The sequence below is a fragment of the Harpia harpyja genome, chromosome 14, assembly GCF_026419915.1.
Source record: "Harpia harpyja isolate bHarHar1 chromosome 14, bHarHar1 primary haplotype, whole genome shotgun sequence".
Taxonomy (NCBI): Eukaryota; Metazoa; Chordata; class Aves; order Accipitriformes; family Accipitridae; genus Harpia; species Harpia harpyja.
Genome location: NC_068953.1, coordinates 9,470,739 through 9,493,998, shown reverse-complemented (window position 1 = coordinate 9,493,998; position 23,260 = coordinate 9,470,739). Strand labels below are relative to the sequence as shown.

General features: G+C 39.1%; 1 protein-coding gene across 8 annotated transcripts in view; it reads left to right on the top strand.

Moving 5' to 3' along the window:
• The first annotated feature begins 582 nt into the window (after positions 1-582).
• TNRC6C (trinucleotide repeat containing adaptor 6C) overlaps positions 583-23,260 on the top strand; it is a 109,849-nt gene continuing 87,171 nt past the window's right edge. For all 8 annotated transcript variants that reach the window (XM_052808893.1, XM_052808899.1, XM_052808897.1 and 5 more), the window contains exons 1-3: positions 583-821; positions 20,903-21,002; positions 21,937-21,958. In XM_052808893.1, coding sequence (XP_052664853.1) covers positions 20,940-21,002; positions 21,937-21,958 — 85 coding nt within the window. In that variant the 5' untranslated portion in view covers positions 583-821; positions 20,903-20,939. The remainder of the gene's footprint in view (positions 822-20,902; positions 21,003-21,936; positions 21,959-23,260) is intronic.

Below are 23,260 nucleotides of genomic sequence, written 5' to 3'. Positions count from 1 at the left end.
CAGCGGGATCCTCCTCCTGCCCGGAGCCCCATGTGAGACTCCGGATCCCCCCGTGGCTCCGTGGTGTTTGGGGTTATTTTTTTCCTTTTTTTTTTTCTTTTTTTCTTTTTTTTTTTGAAGGGGGGATCCATCTTAAAACTATTTTCTGGGTCCCAGTTTCTCTTTAATTTGCACTTTTTAAAACACCCTCAGATGCTCCTCCATGTGGACTGAGAACCCATCAAGACACACACACGAGAACTCATCCCGGTCAACTCCAAATCCTGGCTTTCGTGGGTTTTGCTGCAACACATAAAAGCAAACTTGTATTTAAGACACACTCGTGCAAAAATTTAGCTGGGGACTTTAAGGTGTATTTTGTCTTGGTTTCTTGGTCTTGTTTTTTGGGTTTGGTTTTTTTTGTGGGGTTTTTTTTTTTGCTTCACTGGAAATCAAAAGCTTGTTTTGGAATTGGACCTGCTTTTGCTGCACTTCTCTGGGCTGGATAACACTGAAGCTCTTTGCTTTTCTACTTGGATAGTGTTTTCCTGTTGATCTGTTGTTTTTTTCTTCTCCTGTGTGGCAGACTTTTTTTCTTTTTTTTGAGGGGGGTAAACAAACGACAACAACAACAAAAAACTTAATTTTTTTGGCCGTGTGAGATTTTTTCCTATTCAGATTCGTGAAATTACGGGTACATTTACAAAAAAAAAAAAAGCATTAAAATAAGAGAGGAACACGTCAGAAAGACCCCTACACGGTAGACAAAATACTCACTTGTTTCCTTACAGCAAGACTGAATCGAAAGCTGCCAAAGAGCCCCATAAAGAAAAGACTAAAAGGTAAGAAGGGGTAGTAGCCTCTCTTAATCTCGGCATGGTGGAAGTTAGCAGTGGAAGAGACCTGCTAAGCCAGTGCATACCTCTTTTTCTCACAAGTTCTAAACAAGATTTTTTTTTTTAACTGCTTATTAGTGAAGCAAGTAACACCCCAAAACATTTCAAAAGCCGTTTATTTTTATCAGATACCTCTTTTTGCTTAAAACAACTTGCAGAAATGCTTTTTTACGTGCTAGAGTTAATTCAGTATTTTTCTCTGTACCTTTTCCCAGCTCAAATAGATGTTGTGTGCAAAATAGCGAACAGAAGTGCCATTTGTGGGTGTGTTGTGCCACTTGGACATTAAGACCGCTTCTGTTGCAGACATGACCGTGTGCACTTGCTTTATAACTTACACGTGTGAAAATTATTGCAGAGCGTGTTGGAAATGATCCTAAGTCTGGAAAGTGAGCAGTGTGGGTATGGTCAGCAGTGCTGCTCTGGTGGCTGAGCAGATGAGGCTCCAGTTTTGTCCTTTATGGCTGCTTTCTGTTAAAAGTTAAGATCTCTATATCCGTTTTTTTCTCCTCTCTCCCCTCACGTAATGAGATTATGGGAATCTACTGTAATTTTCTCCTGAGTGTTCAGCGAGTGATATCTTCGTGTAAACCTGAAATGTCGTCCAGTGGGAGAGAGAATTTTAAACAGAGTTTATGCTTTTAACTGCGACGCTGAAGGGGAAGAAAATGGGGAGGGTTCAGTTGTTAACCTGAGAAGTCTTGAAACACTGGAAGTTTATTAATTGTTTGAATCGTCTTTGTTTGTATCACAAGTTTGTGTCAAAGGTTAATCTTCTTAATATGTAATTAGTTGAAGGTCCAATTATGGGATTTATTGAACTCAATTGTTCCCCCCCCGCCTTTTTCCATTAAATATGGTACTGCTAGTCTTACTTTGTGGCTGCTTTATTTTCTGCTACAACTCGAGTGTATCTGTGGGAAGATATTCATTCAATTAATATAACAGCCAGTTTAAATTTAGAAATAATCTTTAGTACGTCATACACATGTCTGTTGTGTACTTTTCCTCTCGTATGCATATGTATGTATCTGAGGAATTTACGCTAATATATATACTGAAATTTGCTCTGGACATTAGGCCAGTTAAGGTAATTAAAAATCCAATAAATCCCGCTGTTGGTGGGCTGCCTGATGATGCAGAGCTTTAAATCAGGTGGATGTCGGTAGCGCTCTGTGGACCTGAGGACAATGCAAGTGTAGGAGCAGGAGAATATCTGCACTGCTCTTGGGTTTTACTTCGGAAGAAAGTAGTGTCTTTAAAATCTTGCCCTCATTACATACGGTGGGTGGGTTTTTTGAATTCACCGACGCCTGAGAATTAAAATGCAGTTTCCTATCGGATATTACTTTTTTTTATCGTTTCGAGAAAGTAGTGGAAAGGTACACACTGATTCTCACTGCTTCCCCCCAACGTTTTCCAAGGAAGTAGTAGGTGATTTGCAGTGCGTGCAACCTGTGCTTAGCAAATCACATAGTTTCCCGTAATTGCGGTTCCTCAAAATCGGAAAGCCCTCGGATATCTGTCTGTCTACTTCAGTGTGTTATTTGTGAGCTCAGAATGGTGTGCTGAGGCACCTGCCCCCGCATGCACTGTTGTTTCTGCTCCGGCTTCTGAAATTATTTCCAGAACGTTAAAGCATCAATGTCAGACTTAGTATACAACTAGTGAGAAAAACTGCTTTAGCCTGTGGGAGGCTTGTTCTTTAATTTGTAGGACTAACGTTCCTTTTTGGGGGTGAGATTACAGAGGCCGTGTTATGCACGGGTATGGGGTAACCTTGCTGCTTCTGGATCTGTGACTACTGAGTTTATGAAGAAAGCCATAGTAAATCAGATTCATTTGAACTTTTTGTAGTGGACATGACTGTTAAAGGGGACCAGCAGTAGTGTAATAATGCCTTGCGTCGCTTTGTCCTTATCTTCAAAGGAGAACCTATCTCTTCTGACTCGAAGTTACCTGACTGGCACAGAGCTTGTGAAATGAAGGTGGTCTCGGTTCAGCCCTTGGTGAACAGGTGCTGCCATCAGGAAAACGGCTGCAGCCTGGGAGCGGGACTTGTTTCAGGGCAGGAGTGATGCCTCTTCATAGGGGCTGTATTTTAGGCAATATTCTGTACTTTTGACAAAACATTTTGTTTCTAGTAATGCAAAAAACAGGGCAGACTAATCTCTTTTGATTTAGAGCTCTTCTGGATTGCAGTATAAAATACTTAGGATTTACTCATGTTTTGTTCTCTGTATGTGTGGATTCTCATATTGACAAATTTATCGGTATGCATCGGACTGAAAGCTGACTTGAACTGTGTTATGGACGGTTGGTTTGTGTATGCTGTTACATCTGTTACAGTACATGGATTATTTTGTAATTAGGTTGTCATTGGTGCAGAGCGTTAGTCCCACTTACTAGGTAGGAAGGTACTTGTGGAGAGCTTAGGTCCGTGCCATTTCTGTGCTAGTACAAAGCATAGTGGAATTTACTCTGGGAGGCTGCCCTTGGGTCTTGATGCGGTATTGAGAAGCATTTGGTAACTTAAAAGTTCACCCTCTTGACCTGGCATCTTTGCATCTTTCAAAATCTGCCTCTGATCACCTGTGAATGGGATGAGGTTTACCTCATCTGCTATTGCAAAGCCTGCTGAAGCTTGCTGGGGTGAATGAAAAATCCACACCTCTGGCTTAATTTCTTTTTTCTGGTGTTTGTCTTTCCTATTAAAATAACAAGCTATGCTTTTGATGACTTTTATGATCTTTTGCTGATGTTTAAAGGAAGGAAGGTAACTCTGTCCTTTTTGAAGGAGCTTTTTAAGACTTGGAAAAATGATAGGATGAAATTTCCTTAATATGAGAAATAACATAATTGAGCATAACAGTACTTTTAACCTGAAGATTCTTTGTTGAAGTTCTCAGAGCTCCCAAGTTGCATACCTTGCCGAGCTGGAGTGACAATAAAACAGGGTAAAGTTAAAGGTTTTGTCAAGCAGGGGCTATAATCTCTCTGTGTCTAGAAGCAAACTGTTGCTGAATGGTAACCTTATAGAAAGTATCGCTTCAAATTAGTCTAGAAATAAAACGTCTTATTTTTCTGTTTTTCATTCAGAAAGGCCAGGAAACTTTATTCGTGTAAGGGATTTACTGCCTGCTGTTAAGTCAAAATGACCTATGCTTTTACAATCCATTCAGATAATATATGCGATGGAGACACCTCTTCTTCCTCTTTCGTGTTAAGTTTGTTATTAAAAAGCCCCATAACAGCGTTTACTTTCAGTTTTAGCTGTTAAGACTTAACCAAGACGGGTGTATGTGGGAAGGGGTAATATGTTAACTTAGCAGCTGGCCTTGCAGAGATAAACATGCGCTTTTCCAAATGCTGTCATCTGGCCCCTTTCCAAAACAAGCTGAAGGAGGAGGTCAGGGGTGGAGCCATCCTTTGCTTTAGTAAAAAGAGGCTTTCATTTGGAAAGAATTGCTAGATAGTATTGACTACGAGAACTGCAGATTTAAAAATAAAATGGCCAGACCTTTCCTAAGTAAACAAAATAACCATTGTTGATTAGTTGTATCTCAGCGCCTGTTACTGTGCTGCTTCTCTTTGAAGGTACAGCAACTTAAATGTAGAATGTGTATTGCTTCTTTTCAAAAAATCAGTGCTTTATATAAGACACTGAACATAAGAACTGATGAAAAATTTATCATCTTTGGTTACAGTAGAGATGTGCAACACAAAAGTGCTATTGTTTTAATTGTTTAAAATTCAGATTACAAGATAATGGTAATACCATTAGAAGGTTTCCCTTTGGCCTAGAAGCTGCAGGTAGGAGCCTGTCGATCCCTTAGTATTAAAGATGAATGATAAGGAAACCTCTTAAATGCCTGTGATGCTGCAGTCTAGCCAATTTAGGATCAGCTGATGCCTTCTAGTGATAATGGCTTGAGGTTTTCAGCTGTATTATGAAGATATCAGCCAGGGCAAATAGTATTTAGAAGAGAAGTGTACTTTATTGAATGGGGAGATGATCTAGAAGTGACAGTAAATTACATTACTAAATGATCTATGCGGTCTGCACAGTCTCTTCACTGGTAAATGCTAGTGGTAAAGTGAAAGATGGTTATTCTTAATGTATGAAAGCAGAGGAATCAAAGTTTTATTTGATCTTCCTTTAGGAATCTGAGCTATTTATGAAAATTGTCTACCAAAAGCATGGCTTAGTTTTACATCTTAATTACCAGATATAGATGTACTTATGCTTATTTTGTCATGACTTAATCATGATTAACCTTGCTGTGGATTCCCATACACAGTTATAACTGTATTTTCTGAAACTTTATTTGTGCAGCTTCCTACCTTGTCACTAATATGTTTTAAAATCTCCTGCACAAGATAAAAATGTCTGAATTTGATCATAATAACAAACTGTCCCTTCTTGCACAGAATAGTTACAGTACTCTTTAAGATTGTATCAAAGATTGTATCACTTGTGGAAAATGCAGCCCTACTTTAAAATATGCATCTGATTCTTTTGTCTTTCTTTAAATGTAACGTATCTCTCTCTTCATCCCCATAAAAAGGCTTCTTTCACTGAAGACATCTGTAAAATAACTAGCTGTTCTTAAGTCTCATGGTTCAGGGTACCAAGCATCAAAATCTGAGTTTTGGTCTTAGCCCTGGATGTGAACCAGTACTATAATTTTTCAGTGTTGAGGTCTCGAATGTAGTTGTAATTCAAGCTCATAAAATATTAGAAGCTTTGACAGTAGTGAGGTCTGCTTTCTGGAGCTCTTCCCTGTGGGTTTACAGCCAAGGATGGCTTGAGAGTGAGAACAGTTATCTGTGCTGCAGCAGTGATGTTTTATGGCTGGATGCCCAGATTGTCTAGCTTTGCACACAGCTTTATAGTTTGCCTTTGAGGGCTATGGAGGTGGAAGTCATTTGTAATAAACAGCTATCTGCAGCTTGCTTTTTCTGTGTTTTGAAATGTACATCCATTTAAAAAATTACAAGCTAGATGCACACTTACTTAGATTTCAATCAGGAAATTCTATGTTTTAGAAGCTCGCTTATGAGAAATGTTAACAATTGCTTTGTATTAAAAATAGCTAATATTTATCCCTTGGCTGTTTGGGCTTTTTTAGCAGTAAGCTGTGAATTGCTAGAGAATGAGATTTTTTTAAATTCTTTTTTTGTTTTTATTTGAGAGAAAAATTGACTTGTCAAATCGATTGGCATCCTTTGTGGTAATTAAGCCCCAGAGAAAAATATGTTTATAGGTCTCAAAATAGTTATCATGCAACTACCAGCTATAAGCTCATTTAGGAAAAGATAACACCCACTCCCCTTCTACCGCAAGGAAAAAAAACCACCCTGGGCTATGAAGTGTTTAGTGTCTGCCCATGGGCTTTTTCCTGAGGTAGATACGTTCTTCCCCCCACACCCCCAGCTTCTTGTTAATGGGGTCTATGTATGTTTTCCCGTGATGACTTTCTGAAGTGATGGGTAGTGCCTTTGTTACTATCTTGGTCAAGAACAATCTCCTAGAGTAGCATATCTGGGTTTTTTGTTTTTTGGTTTTTTTTTTAATGTGCTGTTTTTCTTCCTATTCCTTTTTTCCCTTCCTGTGTTCTGTCTGTATGCTGTCTGCTTGAAGTTTATGGTTTCCTCTCTTGTACTGCATTTGCAAGACTTCCTGATGAGAAATGGAAGAGCTTTTTGTTTTGTTTGTGGGATACAGAGTACTCACAGTGGCTTGGATACAGTTCTGGGTGGTCAGTATGTACACATATCAATTGTTAGTTCAAACTGACTTCTGCCAAGTCTATTTTAAGCTTAGCCAGATACCTGTGTTCTGTCAGTCTGCTTTTCAGTCATACTCTAGTCTCGGACTCTCAGGTCTTTTAGTTCTTCAGAATTCCAAAATGTTTTCATGGCTGATGCTAACGTCATTGGTGCTGACAATGGAGATGCTTGTTTTTAAACAGTAGCTGGTTACTGGTAAACAAAAGAGCATCAGCCCAGTGCTTTTAACACAAACCATTCTAGAAAAAAGAAGCAGTTCAGTGAGAATGCAAAACAAAACAAACCAAAAAAATCAACTGTATGGATGCATAATGTCCTGACTGCCATTTTACTATATTTTCTTAGAAGGTCATTAATAGAAGACCATAGAGGTGGTCTTTGGCATTGCTTGTAATGTTTTCGCTTGAACTCAATGTATGTTCATAATAGCCTTGAAAATGACATTTCATATGAAATATGAAGTTAAAAACTTTACTAGCACTGCAAGCATAGCCTAATAGCATGTGCGTATATCAAGTAAGACTCTACACAGTGTATTATCAAAGCCAGTCTGGAGTAGGGTTCCTCAATATCCCTCTGCTAACACCATTCTTTCTATCTGTAGGTCTCAACTTTCCTCTTCTCTGAATGTTTTTAATCAATTACACAAGCTTACTTAACATGGGGGAATTGCTTCCAATGTTAGTGTTTGAATTTTTTCCTCATTTTCAGCTTTGAAATGGATGCTGCACTTGAAAGTTTGTCTCTTACTCCCTGGCTGTGTAACGAAAGGTGTTAAACATCTCGGCAAATCTAATCATTCTTGTCTCTTTATGATGTTGTGGCTGTAATGCTGTAAGAGCACAGTATTGTACCTCATTCTTGTTTTGTGATGCTGCAAAAAATTGCTGTTACTTAAAAATAACCTGTTGGCATAAGAGTGCTGATCACATCTGTGCGTAACATACCTCTTCATTTTCCTGCTTATAAAACTATTTGGTTTCTCTTTGCATAACATTAGCTGATGTAAACTATAAAGAGGTATATTTTTATCTTTTTAAGCCTTTTAAAAATAATATGGAAAATGCAGCATCTTCTGATAAGGAAGGAGAAGAGCACGTGGTGGTAGCAATCTAAATGCTATTTAATATTTTCTAGTATAATCATCATAAAATATAGCTGTCTGATCCAGGTGTGGAACTAAATTTGGTCTGTCACAGTAATAGAATTGCTGCTATTGAGGAGAGTCTCTGTATAAACAGCACTGTTTCAGGTGAAAGATGTTGTTATATGGGACTTAGTGGAGCTTGGTGACTGTATAATTTTTACTATTTCTATTCTTCTAATCAAACTTTTAGAAGTCCTTCACTTTTGAAGGTAATGATCCAAGTTAAGTAAGTTTCATTGGGTACCAACAGTACAATATCTAGTGATGTCAGTCTTCATACTGTGCTACCACACTTACGTGTAATAATTGACTAAAACAATGGTTATGTTATTGGATGGATGCTTACATAATGATTTGCTTAAAAAAGACCCTCAACTTTTTTTTTTCTTGTATCTGTGAAGATTAAATGTTCTTCACAGATCTCTAGGTGAAATATTGCAGTGACAACAAAACCCCATGCTTTTGAAGCAAATAACTGGGACTGATAGATATCATCGGTTTTATCTGGATGATATTGCAACACTCTGACAGTCCAACTGCGTTGAAATTGTGATTTCCCCCCCCCACCCCTGTCCATCACCCATCCCTCTATCAGCACCCAGACAAGCAAGAGCTCATCTTTCTGGAATTCTGTCTGCATCTACTGATCAGATAACACACTTGGAGACATTTTGGATATCTTTCTGAGAATATTTGCTCCCCTGGGCGTTTCGTGGACTAACTGAAGGCATAAAATAGTTATTACTAAGATCATAATTGACCGTAAATTGATTTCCAAAGTGGTATTTACTGCAACTGGTTTTCCTGTCCCGGAAGATCGTTTATGGCTATTTACTTTCCCCATCTCTCCCCAACCCTGTCTCTCCTCCCCCCATGGAGAAGCTATTCATTTGCTAAATTGAAAAATGGATGATGGCCCATTCTGATGGTGGCTCTGATATTCTAATTTATTACTGGCAGGAATTGGCATCCAGATGCTTTTACTATGGAAAGTGAAGTGGAGGAACAGAGAACTTTGGAACTTGATGAACTTAATGGAAATAAGGGTTACCTTTTCAGCAATGCAGAGTTAATCTTTTAAACTCTGGTAGATTTGTGGAGGGAAAGGTGCTAGCTTGGACCTTTTTGCTTCCTTAATTTTGGATGATAGAGTAAGTCTTGTTTTGAATTTTGTGGATTCAGTTTCCAGCCTGAAGATAGGTACAGAGTAACGTAAGGGTTTCTTACCTCACTTGAGTTTTGTTGCTATATTAATTTGCAAAACAGCATTGCAGCTGAAGATGCAATGGAACAAAAACTGAATTGCTTCAAATTGTATTATCTTTTAAGTTGAATGAAATGATCATGGTGTTTTGATTTTTCTAGTTAAACACTGAGAATGTATAAAAAGTGCACAAAACAATTAAGTAGATTTTCTTCATTTGTGTTTAAACTTCCACATATTTGCGGTGCACAACTTTTTAGTACAGTTTATTAGTCTGTAGTACGTTTTGTCTTCCTTGACTCGATCAAATTTGGTGTTAACCTCCTGCAGAGAGTTCCCGGACCCCTGACATTTTATTGTGACTCTTGATTAGCTCACCAGGGTTCCTGCTAAGAATTCTTCTTTCATTCATTTGATAATTTGAATTCCCTATTCACAGTGCCTTTAAATAGAATGGTATTTGGAAAACTTGAAGACAACAACTTGAATGTTCAATGAGCTCACCCAGCAAATTTAAAAATGCAGAAGGAAATTATGGGTTTGTGTATTCTGGAATCTTTTAAAAGAATAAACATTTTACAAAAACATGAGGTCTCCGTCTTCATATTCTCTTTAAGTTTATTTCCCTTCTGGTTTCTACAACAAGGAGTTCTGCTGACATCTGTTTTCCCTTTTTCATCTTATCTATCTTGCCTTGTTACGTCAGGAGCCATGCATTCACCTAACTTAAATCTGTATCTGGGAGCAAGTATAATAAGGTGGTATACGTCCATATAGTGGAACTTCAGCTTTCCAAGGCAGCATGTGTGCAGTGTAGAGAGCATCTTGTTCTTTACATCTAGTGTAGCCTAGCCTAGCTTATGCGCATCTCATAGATACCTTATGCCATTCACTCACTTTTGCTGTGTATCCCCTTACTGTTGCTGGTGGTGCTGGCCAGGCTCGTGCTGAGGAGTACCATTCTGAGCTCTGCAACATGAGGAACAGTGTCATTATTTTTTTTCCGAAGTCTAGATCTTGAGACGCATCCTCCCTGTGAGGCCACTGTCCTTTTACTCCCCCATCCAGGTCTCTCTCTGTGAGCCTCCCGGAGTTGGGGCTGCAGCAGTGTCCGGCACCTCCCTGCTCCTTGTGCGTTCTGAGGCGACACTTGGAGATGTCAGTAGTGAGATGGCAGAGGCCCATTCCCTGTGTAGGATGCCATCTTCCTAGAGGCTGGTTTCTGCAGGCTTCTGCCACACATCTGTGAAACAATTTTAATACCGTAGGAAAATGCAAGCTGGAAGGGACTTCATGAGGTCATCTCAGATAGGTCTGTATTTTAAAGTTGAGTGATGTGCATTTCTGGTAACATGTCTGCTGCTGTTCGCTATGTTGCTGGTATGTGTTGGTGTTGGACTTGTCTGGTACAGTTTTCCTGCCTGTGGGTAGGAGCGAGGGAAGTGCATACGCATTTTTCTGCTGTGCCTGTGGTAGGAACTCTACCTAAAGGAGAGGTATTTCTTCCAGACCTCACCTTCCCGGGCCTTTTTAATCACACTGGAGCCACTCACGAATGTGGCAATGGACGCATGTGGCCATGGCTGCTGTAAGCTGGGTGTCTTTTGTTGAAGATGTGTTGGCACGACCTTTTCCCCAGAATAAGCACAAGAGCAGCATCATAAACATATTCAGCATAAATTCTGCTGCCTACTTTTTGATACTTTAGGTTGTGTCGTCTAGCTTGACCTGTGTGAGAGTACCAGCCTGGTCTTCAGCTCCTGGAGTGAGTGAGTTGAATATGCTTTCACCTGCTGATAACAAAGTGATTGGACTCAGAAATAGTTGAGTGCTGGCATGTTACTGTGATGGAAGGGGGGAAAGGAGGACTAGGGGTGTTTGAAATCCCTACCGGCAAAATGGTACATTTTAGTTATGCAAACTTGCTTTTCATTGTTTTTAAAAAAGCAGCATAAAGGTTTAGCTGTGCTTGCTTGAAGGGTGCAAAGGTATGCTACACAGAAGCAGTGTTCCTAGCTGTCTGTCCCGCAGCACGTGTTGTCCCTCCTGACCCTGTTACTGTTGGACAGGTGACGCGCTGACCGGCTTCTCCAGCCTCTGTCCCTGGGAGTGGTCAGCTCTCACAGAGAGCCCAGGGCTGTGGTGTGTGGCAAAACATCCTGTGGAGTTGTTGCTCCTGTTCCTGTTTCCTGGCCTCCTACTTTGCTGTATCCCTGTGCAGCTGCCTCAGGAAGCAGTGTTCCTCTGACACGTTCTTCAAGTCCAGCTAAATAATTTGAGCCAGAAACTTGTCCATAGGTTGCTTCTAGGTCAGTTAATGGGCAATATTTAGTTAAACAATTTGTCAGTGTGGGGCTTTGCCTCTGTTGGCACAGGGCTCTCATCTTCTGAAGTATTTGCAGAAACCAAAATAGTAAACATAGGATCTGGAGAGAGGCAAACACGCTGTGCTCTTGCTGAGCTACTGGATTCCAAAGCTTTTTTACTTTGTGCATTATGTCCCAGGAAGACTGGGGAACAGCTCTGGACCAGATGCTACATCAACTGCTGGTAAATATCATCAGGCCTGGGAGGAAGGTAGCACTGTGAAAGTAAATCTAGTTATCTGCACTGTTCACAGTTTGTAGCTTAATTTTTCCAAGAGAGGAGGCGGTCCATGTTTGCTGGGGGAGGAGAGATGTTGTTCATAGCATGTTTCTTGTTGTTCATAGCCTGCTTTGAGTGGTTAATGTAATGCGTGCTTTTGGGGGGGGGGGGGTTGGTTTTTTTTTTTTCCTTGGTCCTTGCGTAGCCCAAGTGGTGCACATGATGGGATACTTGAGGACTGCTGGGATGTTGTCAGCAGACTGAGGGAGCAAATTCCGATATTATTCGTGCCTGAAATGTATACAAGGGTGAGGTTTTGCGTACAGTGTTCTAGTCCATGTCCAGATTTCCTTACTAACCACTTAAGTTGCCCTAGAGTGGAGTTTGTGTATACATTAATAAGCCTGCATTGTGGAGACCAACACCTTCTCAGAAGAGGTGGCGTACCTGTGTGACACCAGCTTCATACCCTATAGCATCACCTACACTAGTGTGTGAATTTGGATTGGGGGTTTCATGTTTAAGCAAACCTTTTGATTGTCCTCACTTGTTGTGCTTTGATTGTCATCATGGAGTGGTCTTCGAGTACAATTGGACTCCTTTTAAATAAAACTTCACTGGATGATGTGCTCCAAGGGTGGTGTTAATGCTTTCCTGCTGCAAGTGAGCGTTCAGGACACGGGAGCAGACTGGAGCTAGTTTCAAGTAATAAAGTCACCTGAAACGGGGATAGTGTGGCTATCAAGTCCTCTGCACCAACAGTTTTGCTCTGCAAATCCACTCCTATTGGTCTGCACTACTTAGTAATGAAGATGTAACGTACATCTCCTGAAACATTCCTGTTTGTACTCCAGTACTCTCATTAGCATGCCGTCTCTGGTAACAATCCAGGAGAAACCGAACAAAAGTAAGTCTGTAGATGAAAAACAAAAACCCCAAACCCTACAAACATTCACTGCAACTTGGGCAGTGCTCAGATGTGGACTCATCAAACTTCTGATGTCTGACTTACCACTTATAGTTAATCTGCATCCTTAGTTTTATAAAGGCTTTTTGTTCTCTGGGATTTTTCCCCACTTCTAGTGGCTGGTAATCAACTAGTAGACGCTAAACCAAGGCCGGGTCAGTGCGCTTTTAAAAAATACCTTGAATTAAACAATAGTAACTATCTAGTCTGCTTTATTTTTGTTCTAATCTAATTTACTTCAGTGGTTGTTTGCCTTATGTGTACGTAAAGTAGGATCACCGTAAGTTAACACTGGGTGAATTGAAAACTTAGAGCGAGAGCCTAGGTCCTGCAGTATTTTATTGCTCTGTAACCAATAATCCAAAATGGCATGTTAGGAACGCCAGGTACTACTGCTGGAGATGCAGCCTTGAGGCAAGGTGTGCAATACAGGTGCTCATCTTTCTTCTGATCATGGAATTTCTGTTGTACAGATTGTAAGAGCAGGATTATTAATTTTGTCTCTTGGGCAACCTAAAATCTCCTTGTAGCTTCAATAAGATATTTTAATTGAATATGTTGCTTTTCACACCCCGTTCTCAGCTAATGCTGTAGTGTTCTTGGGTGTCTTTAAATGGCAGCTACATTCTGCTTCTGCAGAAATTTCAGTTGTGAATGAAGTTGTCTGTGCATGTCTTGCACCTCAGGCAAGTGTGCTGTGGTTTAAAGAAAGCCTGGAAGGGAGTACATAGGGATCAAGTCTAATCCCTCACCATTACAGGCAGCAGTGGAAGAGGGTCCACAGAGCATCATAGACCTAAAGACACCTACCAATACTCTGTAACAAATCAAATAAAAACACAGAAAGAAGACTTGGAGCCAAAACTATATTCTTCAGTAAAAGGAAACATCAAGGGCAGTACTAGTGCTCTGTTTCTGTGCAGGAACTTTGGTGGCATTTCTAAGTGACTTCAGAAAACAGACTGCTGTTTCTGTTAGGAGATCAGTTTTGTGTTACATACTTTAAGATAAGTTGACCAGATACTGGGAGCATCAAAGTACCAGGTCCACAGTTGTTAGCAGTGGATGATATTTTGATGTTTCAGAGGAAGGGAGGAATCCCCTGTCAAGGCAAATAATGTATTAAGGAGTGACAAGTGCAGGACAGGGGCATAATTTGACAGTGAGAAACCCCAAAGCATGGGATTAATAAATTATAAATTGAGGTCAAACAAAACCACTCATCAAGTGTTGTTTATGACTCCCTGTAGGAGCAAATCTTGCACCCATACTTTAAAATTACAGCATTTAGTTTCAGGCTGTGTGATCACACCTATACATGCAACTCATCCATAAACTTACAGCCCTGGCTGAGGGCTTTTCCTCCATTAATTCCCTTGAAAGGATATTGTAGGATTTTACTTTGTGAATGGGGAGGCGGTGTGGCCTTGTATCAGTGTTACTTCTTCATAACAAGTCTTCCTTTCTTTAGGTATTTTTCCTCTTCTCTCGCCCAAATGTCTATTTATAAAGATTTGGTATGTCTTTTAATGTTGGGTTTGGTTTTTTTTTAAATGCTACAGTGTGGAAGACTTTATGCCTAATCCAAATCTCCTTTGTTGCAATTTAAATTCAGTACTACTTAGCACAGCTAAAGTAGAAAGATTTTACTCCATTCTTCTCTACCTCTGTCTTTAACACCTATTTGAATAAGGAGGTTGCCATGTCTTTTAGATTAAGTGAATCCAAGTCTGAAGTTTTTTCCAAGGGCCCATGCTTTTTTGATCTCTGATCCTTCTTCTTGCTGTTTTCTGGAGACTCTTCAGCTGATCTGTATCTCTGTTGCTGTAGATAGTCCTAAACTGGACACAGTACAGCAGCTGATGAGCTTCTGACCATTTGTGACATTGTTGCTTTGCCTTTGAATTGAGATCCCCTGTAACGCCTGGGTTTTTTTCCTCCCCCAAACTGGTGTTTAGCCAGTTGTTCCCTATGCTGTATTGATATATATGATTGCTCCTACCGAACATGGTAACTTGCACTCTGCTTTGTTTGTACATCTTGAGTTTATCAGCTTGTTCTGAATACTGTCAGTCCTTAATTGTTTTGCAGCCCCATGACTTGACATACTCTGGAAACATAGTAAGTGCACACGTGTTTCCAGCAGCAAAGTTGTTAATAAAAATTTTGCTGCTGGATGCGTGGCATACTGCAACAAAAATCCATTGGTTTTCTGCCTTGTGGGAAGCGGAAGTGCTGAGCTTACTTGTTTTGTGGGCATTTTATTGTAATTTCATTTAGCTTATGTTCCTTACCTTCTTAGGAGGAAAAAAAACCCAAACCAACCTCGTTCTTACTAACAAAACTGTGCAAATTGCTTGAAAAGTCAGTAAATTACTTCTGTTGCCTCCCTTTTGTCCTTTTCAAAAACACCTGCAACTATGCCGTAGGAAAAAAATCAGGCTTTCTTTCCCCCCCCCCAAATTCTTGTTAGCTGTTACTGATGTTTTTATCCCTTCCCCTTTTAAGTTAACATGCATAGTCTTTGCCATTTGCTAGTATTCTGGAGCGCCATCCATTTTCTGCTGATTCTTTAAGGTAATCTGTAATGACTTAGACACAGTTGTTCTTATAGTAAACTACATCAGGCCCAGCCAGTGGAAAAACATCCAATTTCTCTAGAGACTTTTTAAGCTGTTCTTACTTTTGCTGGCCTGATTTCCTATTGGGAGTGGTAGCAAAATGTTTAGTTCCATCTCCTCCCCCCCCCCCCCTCCCCTTCCCTCCCCCCTGCCAGTTCATGGAAGTTTTCCTGAGAAGTTGGATGATTTAATCTTCCCAAATTTGGGGAAAAGAGACTTAAACACATCTCAGGATTCTGGCTTAGAGCTGTGTTCACCAGCCCTTTTGGGCGAGGAAGCCAGAATGAAACATTGCAGTGGTGGTGGCAGAGATCCTAGGGCGGGAGCAGCTTGGTTGTTGGCTCTTTGCTGCCCCTGCCACCAGCTTGGAGCAAAGCCTCCCTACGTAGGGAAGAGCACTGCAAAATCCCTCTGTGAAGCTGTTGTCATCTGCGGGCTCAGCACCAGTTCAGATGGTTGTTGGCCATCTGTTCCCAGCTGACGTCTTCAGTGAAGGCTAAAGCAGAAAGAAAAGTACTGTCACTTTAACCCTCATAGGGTCATCTGTCAATAGTCCCCCTTTCCCACCGAGTATCAAAACTAATGTTTCCTCTTGCTTATTAATGAAGCTCTTAAAGGTTGATTTATTGTTACTTTTTATATGCACAATGCTAATACACTGTTGGCCTTCCTCATTTTTGTCCCCATGTGTTTGTGCTGTTTTTTCATATTCCTTCTTATTTATTTGACCTAGTTTTGTGTGCTTCTTTCTTTTTTGAGGTGATTGGAGAGCTTGTAATTAGGGACCAGCTTGACTCTTCTTGATTAATGACTGAGCCTAGATATCAAGGGAAAAAAGCTGGCACTTTTGAAGTCACACCAGCTCCATGCCTTCACCGGTATTTACTCTGGAAAGGTCACAAAGAGCTGGGCCGGAGAAAGATGAAGCAGGAAACAAAATTAGCAATAGGCAGATGTGGAGGTTTAGTTTATCCATTCTAGTAGTCATGAAAACAGGGACTGCTGATGATATGGTGACTTCTTGCTTTATGTAGTATTCCCCTTATACTTTAGGGTATCTGCATTGTCATTTAGATTCTTGGCGATTTCCACGAAGCAATGCCTGCCTCTTCCTATGTGACAGTATTTTTCAGTTGTCCTGAATTAATTGAAGCCTGCCTTTTTGTTAATTTTTTCATTCCATTTCATTGCCACCCTTCAAGCTGCGCTCTGCTTTCATGATCTCAACCACTTCTTTCTTACCATTTAGAATCAGATTTTGAAGAACTTTCTAAATAGTAATTTTCTTCATTTCTATTTGAAACTGTATGATAACTAGATTTTGAGAACTTGGTAGATGGTTACTTTGTGTTTCATGTCTGTGCTGTCCAGACCCTCTGTTACCACTTGTACGGATGCATGGCTCTTAGTTCCTTCCAAAAAGCCTACTCAGCATGCTTTGGTGGCCTGCATTATTTGTCAGTTCATTACAATTCTCATTTAAAGATTTATTTTTTTTGCTCCTCCCCACCTCTCATCATTATTTTTGGGAAAAATGTGTGTGCAGAAATACATGATGCCCTGTTATATGGCGGGGGAAGTAAAAATCAGAGCAATACTTAAGCAATGGTATGAAATTTGCAAGATTTCTGTCAGTAACAGCAACTTTCACAACTATCAAGGGAGCTTCTTTCCAGCATGAAGTAGGATATGAATTGAAGGTACAGGAGGTATTCCAGAATTAAGGTATGGGAGCTGTTCTCTTATTGGGCTAAACCAGGCAAAGGCATCTGTAGACCAAGATTAAGAATGCTATTCTGAAGCGGTATTCCAAGCAGTCTTCCTATGTAAATAAATAAACCTTCAGCATCTTAAATACATGCAAACAAAATTCATTAGGCTGCTAAGTTTGGAGCTATGTCACATGGAGGGACAAGAGAAACAGGTACCTGTTTAGTCCTCAGCTATTGCAGGAACTTCTGAACTATATAGAACACTGTGTGGGTAATAACCTTGCATGTAATAACACACATAGCCTCTACTTGAAGTTTGTTTAAGAACACTATATTCTCAGAAGACGTATTGTAAAATCTTGTTAGAATGTCACATCAGTGCTAATTCAAAATAACCAGTTGTGGCTTCAGATGTGAAAGCAATCCAGTGTCTGATACCAGCTAGAAAACGGAAGTTCTCACTTACCTTAAAAAATAAAATCAGCCTAGATTTGTTAATTTTTTAAAAGGGATTAGTAAGCCTTTCTGCAACAGGCATTGACAGAACATAGCCATAGTTCTCAAGTTGTTCTGACCAGGACCTGCATTTTGTCTTGCTTTCCTATTCAGAGAGCGCTCTTAAGTGTGTGTACTATAAAGATAACCTTGGTTTAGGTTCGGATTTAATAAGCTAATTGCAATCTGTAAAAAAAACACTTGATGCTATGGTAAAACTCTTTGCACTCTGCTCATAAAAATCCCCCATGATTCTGATACATCAGATCCATATATATGAAAAAGGCAAAGTCCTACAAGTATATTCTAAGACACTTCTGGTTTAAATCATATGAGCTTTGTATTCATACATTTTTTAGCATGTTTCCTGTAATAAAGATTAAAATGTTGCTCAGGAAGTAAAACTGCAACACATGCCTTTGACAATGTAATCAAACTTTATATAGCAATGTTTTTATTGTTTTCCTTTTGTTTTGCTCTTAGATGACTAATTTCTGCCTAGAAGTGACAGCAAGAGTTGCCATCTGAGAGGCCACTTGGAGCTTTATTTCTATTTTAAGCACATTTAAAGCACATGTATTCAGAAGTGTCATTATGTAAATCAGTTTTGAAAATTGAACTCCATTAAAAATTATAGTGTCATTTTCTGAGTTAATCTGAGGCTATTTTAATCTCAGAAATAAAAAAAAAAAAAACCAAACCAAACAAACAGGTTTCCGCTAGGAGTGGCACTTCTACCTCTTATGTTGTAATTGATGTGATAATATGGTAATAAAATACATTGTATTTTTAATGGAACAAAATGTTTGCACTTCTTTGATTTGGAAAATCCTCTGACATGGTGTATTACCTGCATAAGGGAGGGAATAACATATAACAGTGCCTGGGAAATGTCAAAACAGAACCACCTTTAGAGGATAGAAAGGCTGGAAATAGAGAAGTTCGTAGTGGAGTCCAGTCTCAGTAATGAGACTTTGGCAGTGATGAAAGTTGATCCCCAACATTGGATACTTATGATTTGGCTGGACAGGGTGCTGAGCCATCTTTGTCTAGACTGTGCTTTTGCCAAGAAAGGTTGGACCAGATGATCCTTGAGGTCCCTTCCAACCTGATATTCTATATTCTGTGAAAGTAACTTGATATAAAATAAACAAAGGCCTAACAAGAAAGTTGAGAAATATGTACTTTCATAGCTTAAAGAAAACTCTGCAAATTAAGCAAAGTGCTGGTGATGTTTGTGGGGTTTTTTTTGTGTTTTGTTTTTGTTTTGTTTTAAATACTGTAGTTACTGTTGAAAGGGTTTTAAATGTAATTATGATGTTCTGGAATGGCTGTCATGTCCTGGATTTTCTTAAGTACTAGCAAGAGGAAACCAAAAAGTTTCTCATTTTCCACTGACTTGTTTCATTCACCTGCTTTAAAAAACAAAAAAGGCTAGAGCTTCCCTTGGCAATAGTCTGACAGTTTGGGAGAGTTCACTTGAAGACATGGGTTTTGTACAGTCTGATGTGACTAGAGTAGGGAGCACTAAAAATGAAGGGACTGGATGTTGTTACTTTGTAGTTACTGAAATCCTGGGGGCTTCTGTTCTTCTCTGGAGCTAACGGGAATAAAGTCAAATCTATTATGGTTTCAACTCAGTTTCTTTTAGCAATGTAAGTCATCACTTTTTCCAAAGTCCTAGAACAATTTATTTAAAAGTACAATTTTAAGTACCCTTTTCTTAAGTGCAATATTAAGTATGTGATGCCAATACCCATCTGCAACTCTTAAGAGCAAATGTTTCTCAAACACTGATTTACAGTACAATATTTGAAAGGTGGCCCTTTGAAATTGGCATAAAATGGAGCAGTCATGCAGATGATGAATTTTTGGTCATGACAGAAAGTGATTCAGGTATTTAATATACAGATATCTAATGCCACTTTAGATGTCCTGATCTCCAGTTGTGCACCAAGCACTTCCAGATGTGCCTGACCTCCAGCTGCTATTCCAGACTCTGGGTCTTGCCATATCTGTCACTTCTGTAAATAGTTTGAGTGCTATAAAGTGTCTAAAGGGGCACTAACACCTATGTTTAGACCTCTGAATTGCTTACTGTAATGTTTTGTTGTTTTGGGTAACACAAGGAAAGGGAAGCTGCTTTTGGTTTAGTCTGGAGCACTGTGCAGGATGTCTGTAAGCATTAAAGCATGTACAGTGGGCAAAATCAATATTTTCAGGCAAGTGAAAAAGCCAAAAACCAGAACACCCTTCAACAGCCAAAACCTCAAAAAATGGACTACAGTATTCCTTTTTTATAAAAAGGGAAGCTATGTAAGAATGTGCAAACTTGTTAAAAGGAAAATAAAAGAAACAAAGGCATGGGGAATGTTTGAAGACACTGTGCAAAATCTGAAGAGTATCTGTTTCTCCTTTAGGTAAAGAGCAGCCAGCACCACCCCACCCCACCCCCCGCAGACCTGTTGTGATAAAACAATTGAGCAAAGAGTTTTGTAACTAAAAAGATCTTTTAAAAAAAAAAATCCAAACAACAACAAAAAAAAAGGCAGCGGGAGTCTGTAGGCTTTGGCAAGTTAAATGTAAAGCAATAATAACTTAGGCTAAAAGTGATCTCAGTGAATAATTGGAAGACATCCAATCTAATAATAATAATAGTAATGGTTTCAGCCCATCAGAAACAGAGTATTCTCAGAAGATCTGTAAGGCTGATAAATGATTGGGACCTAAAGAGCTGTCAAGGAAGATAAAACAGTTATAGAGAAGTAAATTAATTATTTGCATTGGTATTTATTTGGAAGGATGTTGGAGAGGTTCATTGTAACAGCCATTTATTATGGTGATGGACAAAGAAAGCGTAGATAGTGAGGTTTCAAATAGATTTTCTTCTTGATTTGGGATAACTTAGGTTAAATTTTAACCAAGATGCTACTGGAACAGCCTTGCGTTGTATTCCTGCAAATTCTTCAGCTAGAATTTACAGGATTAACACAAAATATGATGATTTGAATTCATCTGGGCCTTAGTTTACAACTCCTTGAGAACAAAATTGATGCATATGAGAAATTAATAGGGTACGTGTTTGATCAAAAAAAGAAAAATAGTTGGAAAATAATGTACTCGCTCGTGATCTTTAAGGTATATTGTGAATCATGGCTGTTGAAAGCCAGCAGAACTTGCATTAATTACCTGGGCTTTGTTCTTTTTTTCACTTTTAAACTCTCTTTCCGTAGAATGTGCTAATATTAATTAGTACTTTTGAGTGATTGTGGAAAGAGGTTCCAAATAAAATCTATTCTTTCTGAATTTTCATTGTCTACTATTGTATTTGTCATTGGTTTCAATTTTGAAACAGCTTTTTTTAATGCCTTTATTACAGCATTAGAAACAGCCTTTTTTAAACATGAGACGTGTAAAGTTAGCAATATAATTATGGATTATTTACCTTCCTAGATAAACTTCATCTTACTGAAATGCTTTTCCCAACCTTTATTCTTATCAGGGAGAAAGAACAAGAAACACAAGAAGAGGAACATTTGATGGAAGAAAAGAAAAAGAAAAAGCAGGAAGAAAAGAAAAAGAAGGAAGGTGCTCAGAAAAAGGTTTGTTCATGTTTCTGTTTTAAATGATATATTCCCTTTTATGTGGAACATACCGATACTGATTCTGCAGCCTTTACTTCTGTGAATAATTCTGACGCAAGTGAGCAGTCCTGTCGACTTTGAGTGAGGCTGCGGTCAGAAAATCTCTGCAAAAGCAGTTGTGACAGTTCATTAGCACTCCCCAAGCTGCTTACCGTCCCTTGATGTTAAGTTACTGCTCCCACAGCTGTGTCACGTGAATGTTCCTCATCAATGTCAATGCAAAGTTAACTGGATTAGTCTCAACTGATACTGAAGTGACTGTGGATTCCAAGGCCATTGCGCATTTTCTGTGGTGTGCATTTTCCTGCCTCATTTTCTGGATTACATGGTTAGTTTTAACCTTAAACAGCCCTTAGGGTGTGGATAGGAATTGATCACTGTCTTTTCCAGTATAAAAATTAGGTATCATAAAAAAAAAAAAAAGTGGGTAGATTCCAAACAGATAAAAAAAAAAAAGACAGGTCTTCATAAAATGTGCGGTTAATCTGTGTAAGCTAATAGTATGTATGGATTCCAAGGGATACTGCACAAATTCAGGGAAGTTAATTCTGTTGAGTGTTAAAAAGTTCATACACATACTGTTTGGTTCAGGAAGCCTATGAACCTCAAGTGACAGAAGGCTGGCTAGGTAGATGGGGGTACTATCATACTGCTTGCCATGTTTTATACTGTCTCTTTGGTATCTACTTTTGGCTTCAGTCAGACAAGGGTAGCCATTCTTACATTCCTAATACATGGAGTTAAACTAACATTCTCCAGTCCTTAACTGGAACTAATGTCTGATTTATGTAAGCAGTTTCTGCAATAAGTTAGACCTGCAGCCCTATAATTATTAGGTATCATTTTGGACATTGACTAGTAGTTGATGTGTTTTGTTCTTTTCTTCTTTCAGGCTGCTGAACAAAAAACCAAAGGTAAATTCACGTTTATTCTGTGTGAACCATTTGATATTTTTGTAAGTTTGTTTAAAAAATGTGCTTGTACTTTTTATTCTTTGTGTGTTTTTAATGGGGAGATTAACTACTAGGATAGTTCTGTTCTTAAAGTTTTGTTGGAGGAGCTGACTATATGTTGGGATTCTCAGCATAAGCTTTTTCTTTGCTTATCTTGCTGGGTATCGCATGGCACCTTTTTGACAAGAATATATGGATTAAATTTCTGTGAAACATAACCCAACATATGTCATCTCTTTTTACCTAATGTCAAGACAGATGTAGTTTTCCATTTAGTTGTTAGTAGTTATTTATCTATTTCAAAGACAACTAATTGCCACCAAAAAGGGTAAACCTTTCCCCCTGCATGCACGATTCACCTCAATTTAGTGAGTAAAGTAAATTCATTGAACTTACGAGAAAGCTATTTCCCCCACCGCCACCTCTGCCTTTTTTTCTTTCTGTGTGGGTTTTCTGCTTGACAAGTGAATTGAACTGGTTTGCAGCATGGTCCAGGAAGGGGCAGAGATAAGCAAGGCATTCTCCTTTTTGGGGCAGTGAACTCCTAGGTGCCCTAGGAGAAACATTAATGAAGCTATGGCCTTAAAAAAGGCGAGGAGGAGAGTCAAGGTAATGCCTCTCTCCTGTAACTGTTGGCTTACAGTTATTTTATCTAGTCTGTCCTTTGATTTACATGGCACCACACAGAACTGAGGGCTGTGGAACAGTTCTGAACGAGTTAATCTGCACTGTCATTTATTGCTGGGTAATTAGGTGACAGACAGGCAAGTAGAGCTTCCCAAAGCCTGAGAGTTAGAGAAGAGCCAAGCCTAACATATGGGTTTGACAAAACAACTCATGTTTTAAACACTTTTTATGTATTTATACAGCAGAAATTACTTCTTCAGTAATACTGAAGTCAGAAAAATAGAGTCCAACTACATGATGAAGAAACCGTAACAAGTAATTTATTGAAATTCTGTCCTTTCCAAATTTTTCTTACGTAGAAAGTGTGAAATCAGAAAATTTTAGTCTGAATTCTGTTGCACCCACCCACTAACATCTTACCTAGTTTGTAACAGTGAATTTTGCTTTCAGGAGGAGAAGGTAGCAGAAGTAGCTAAGCCCCTTGAAATCTTAAGTACATGAAAAGAATCAGAATTAAGATACATCAGAGCGATTTCTATCTAAATGGAATATTTCTGTTTCCACAGTATTACATGTTTTGTTCTCTGTATCAGCTGGTTTCTGTGTGAAAAGGTTTCAGTGTTCTGTAATGTGTTA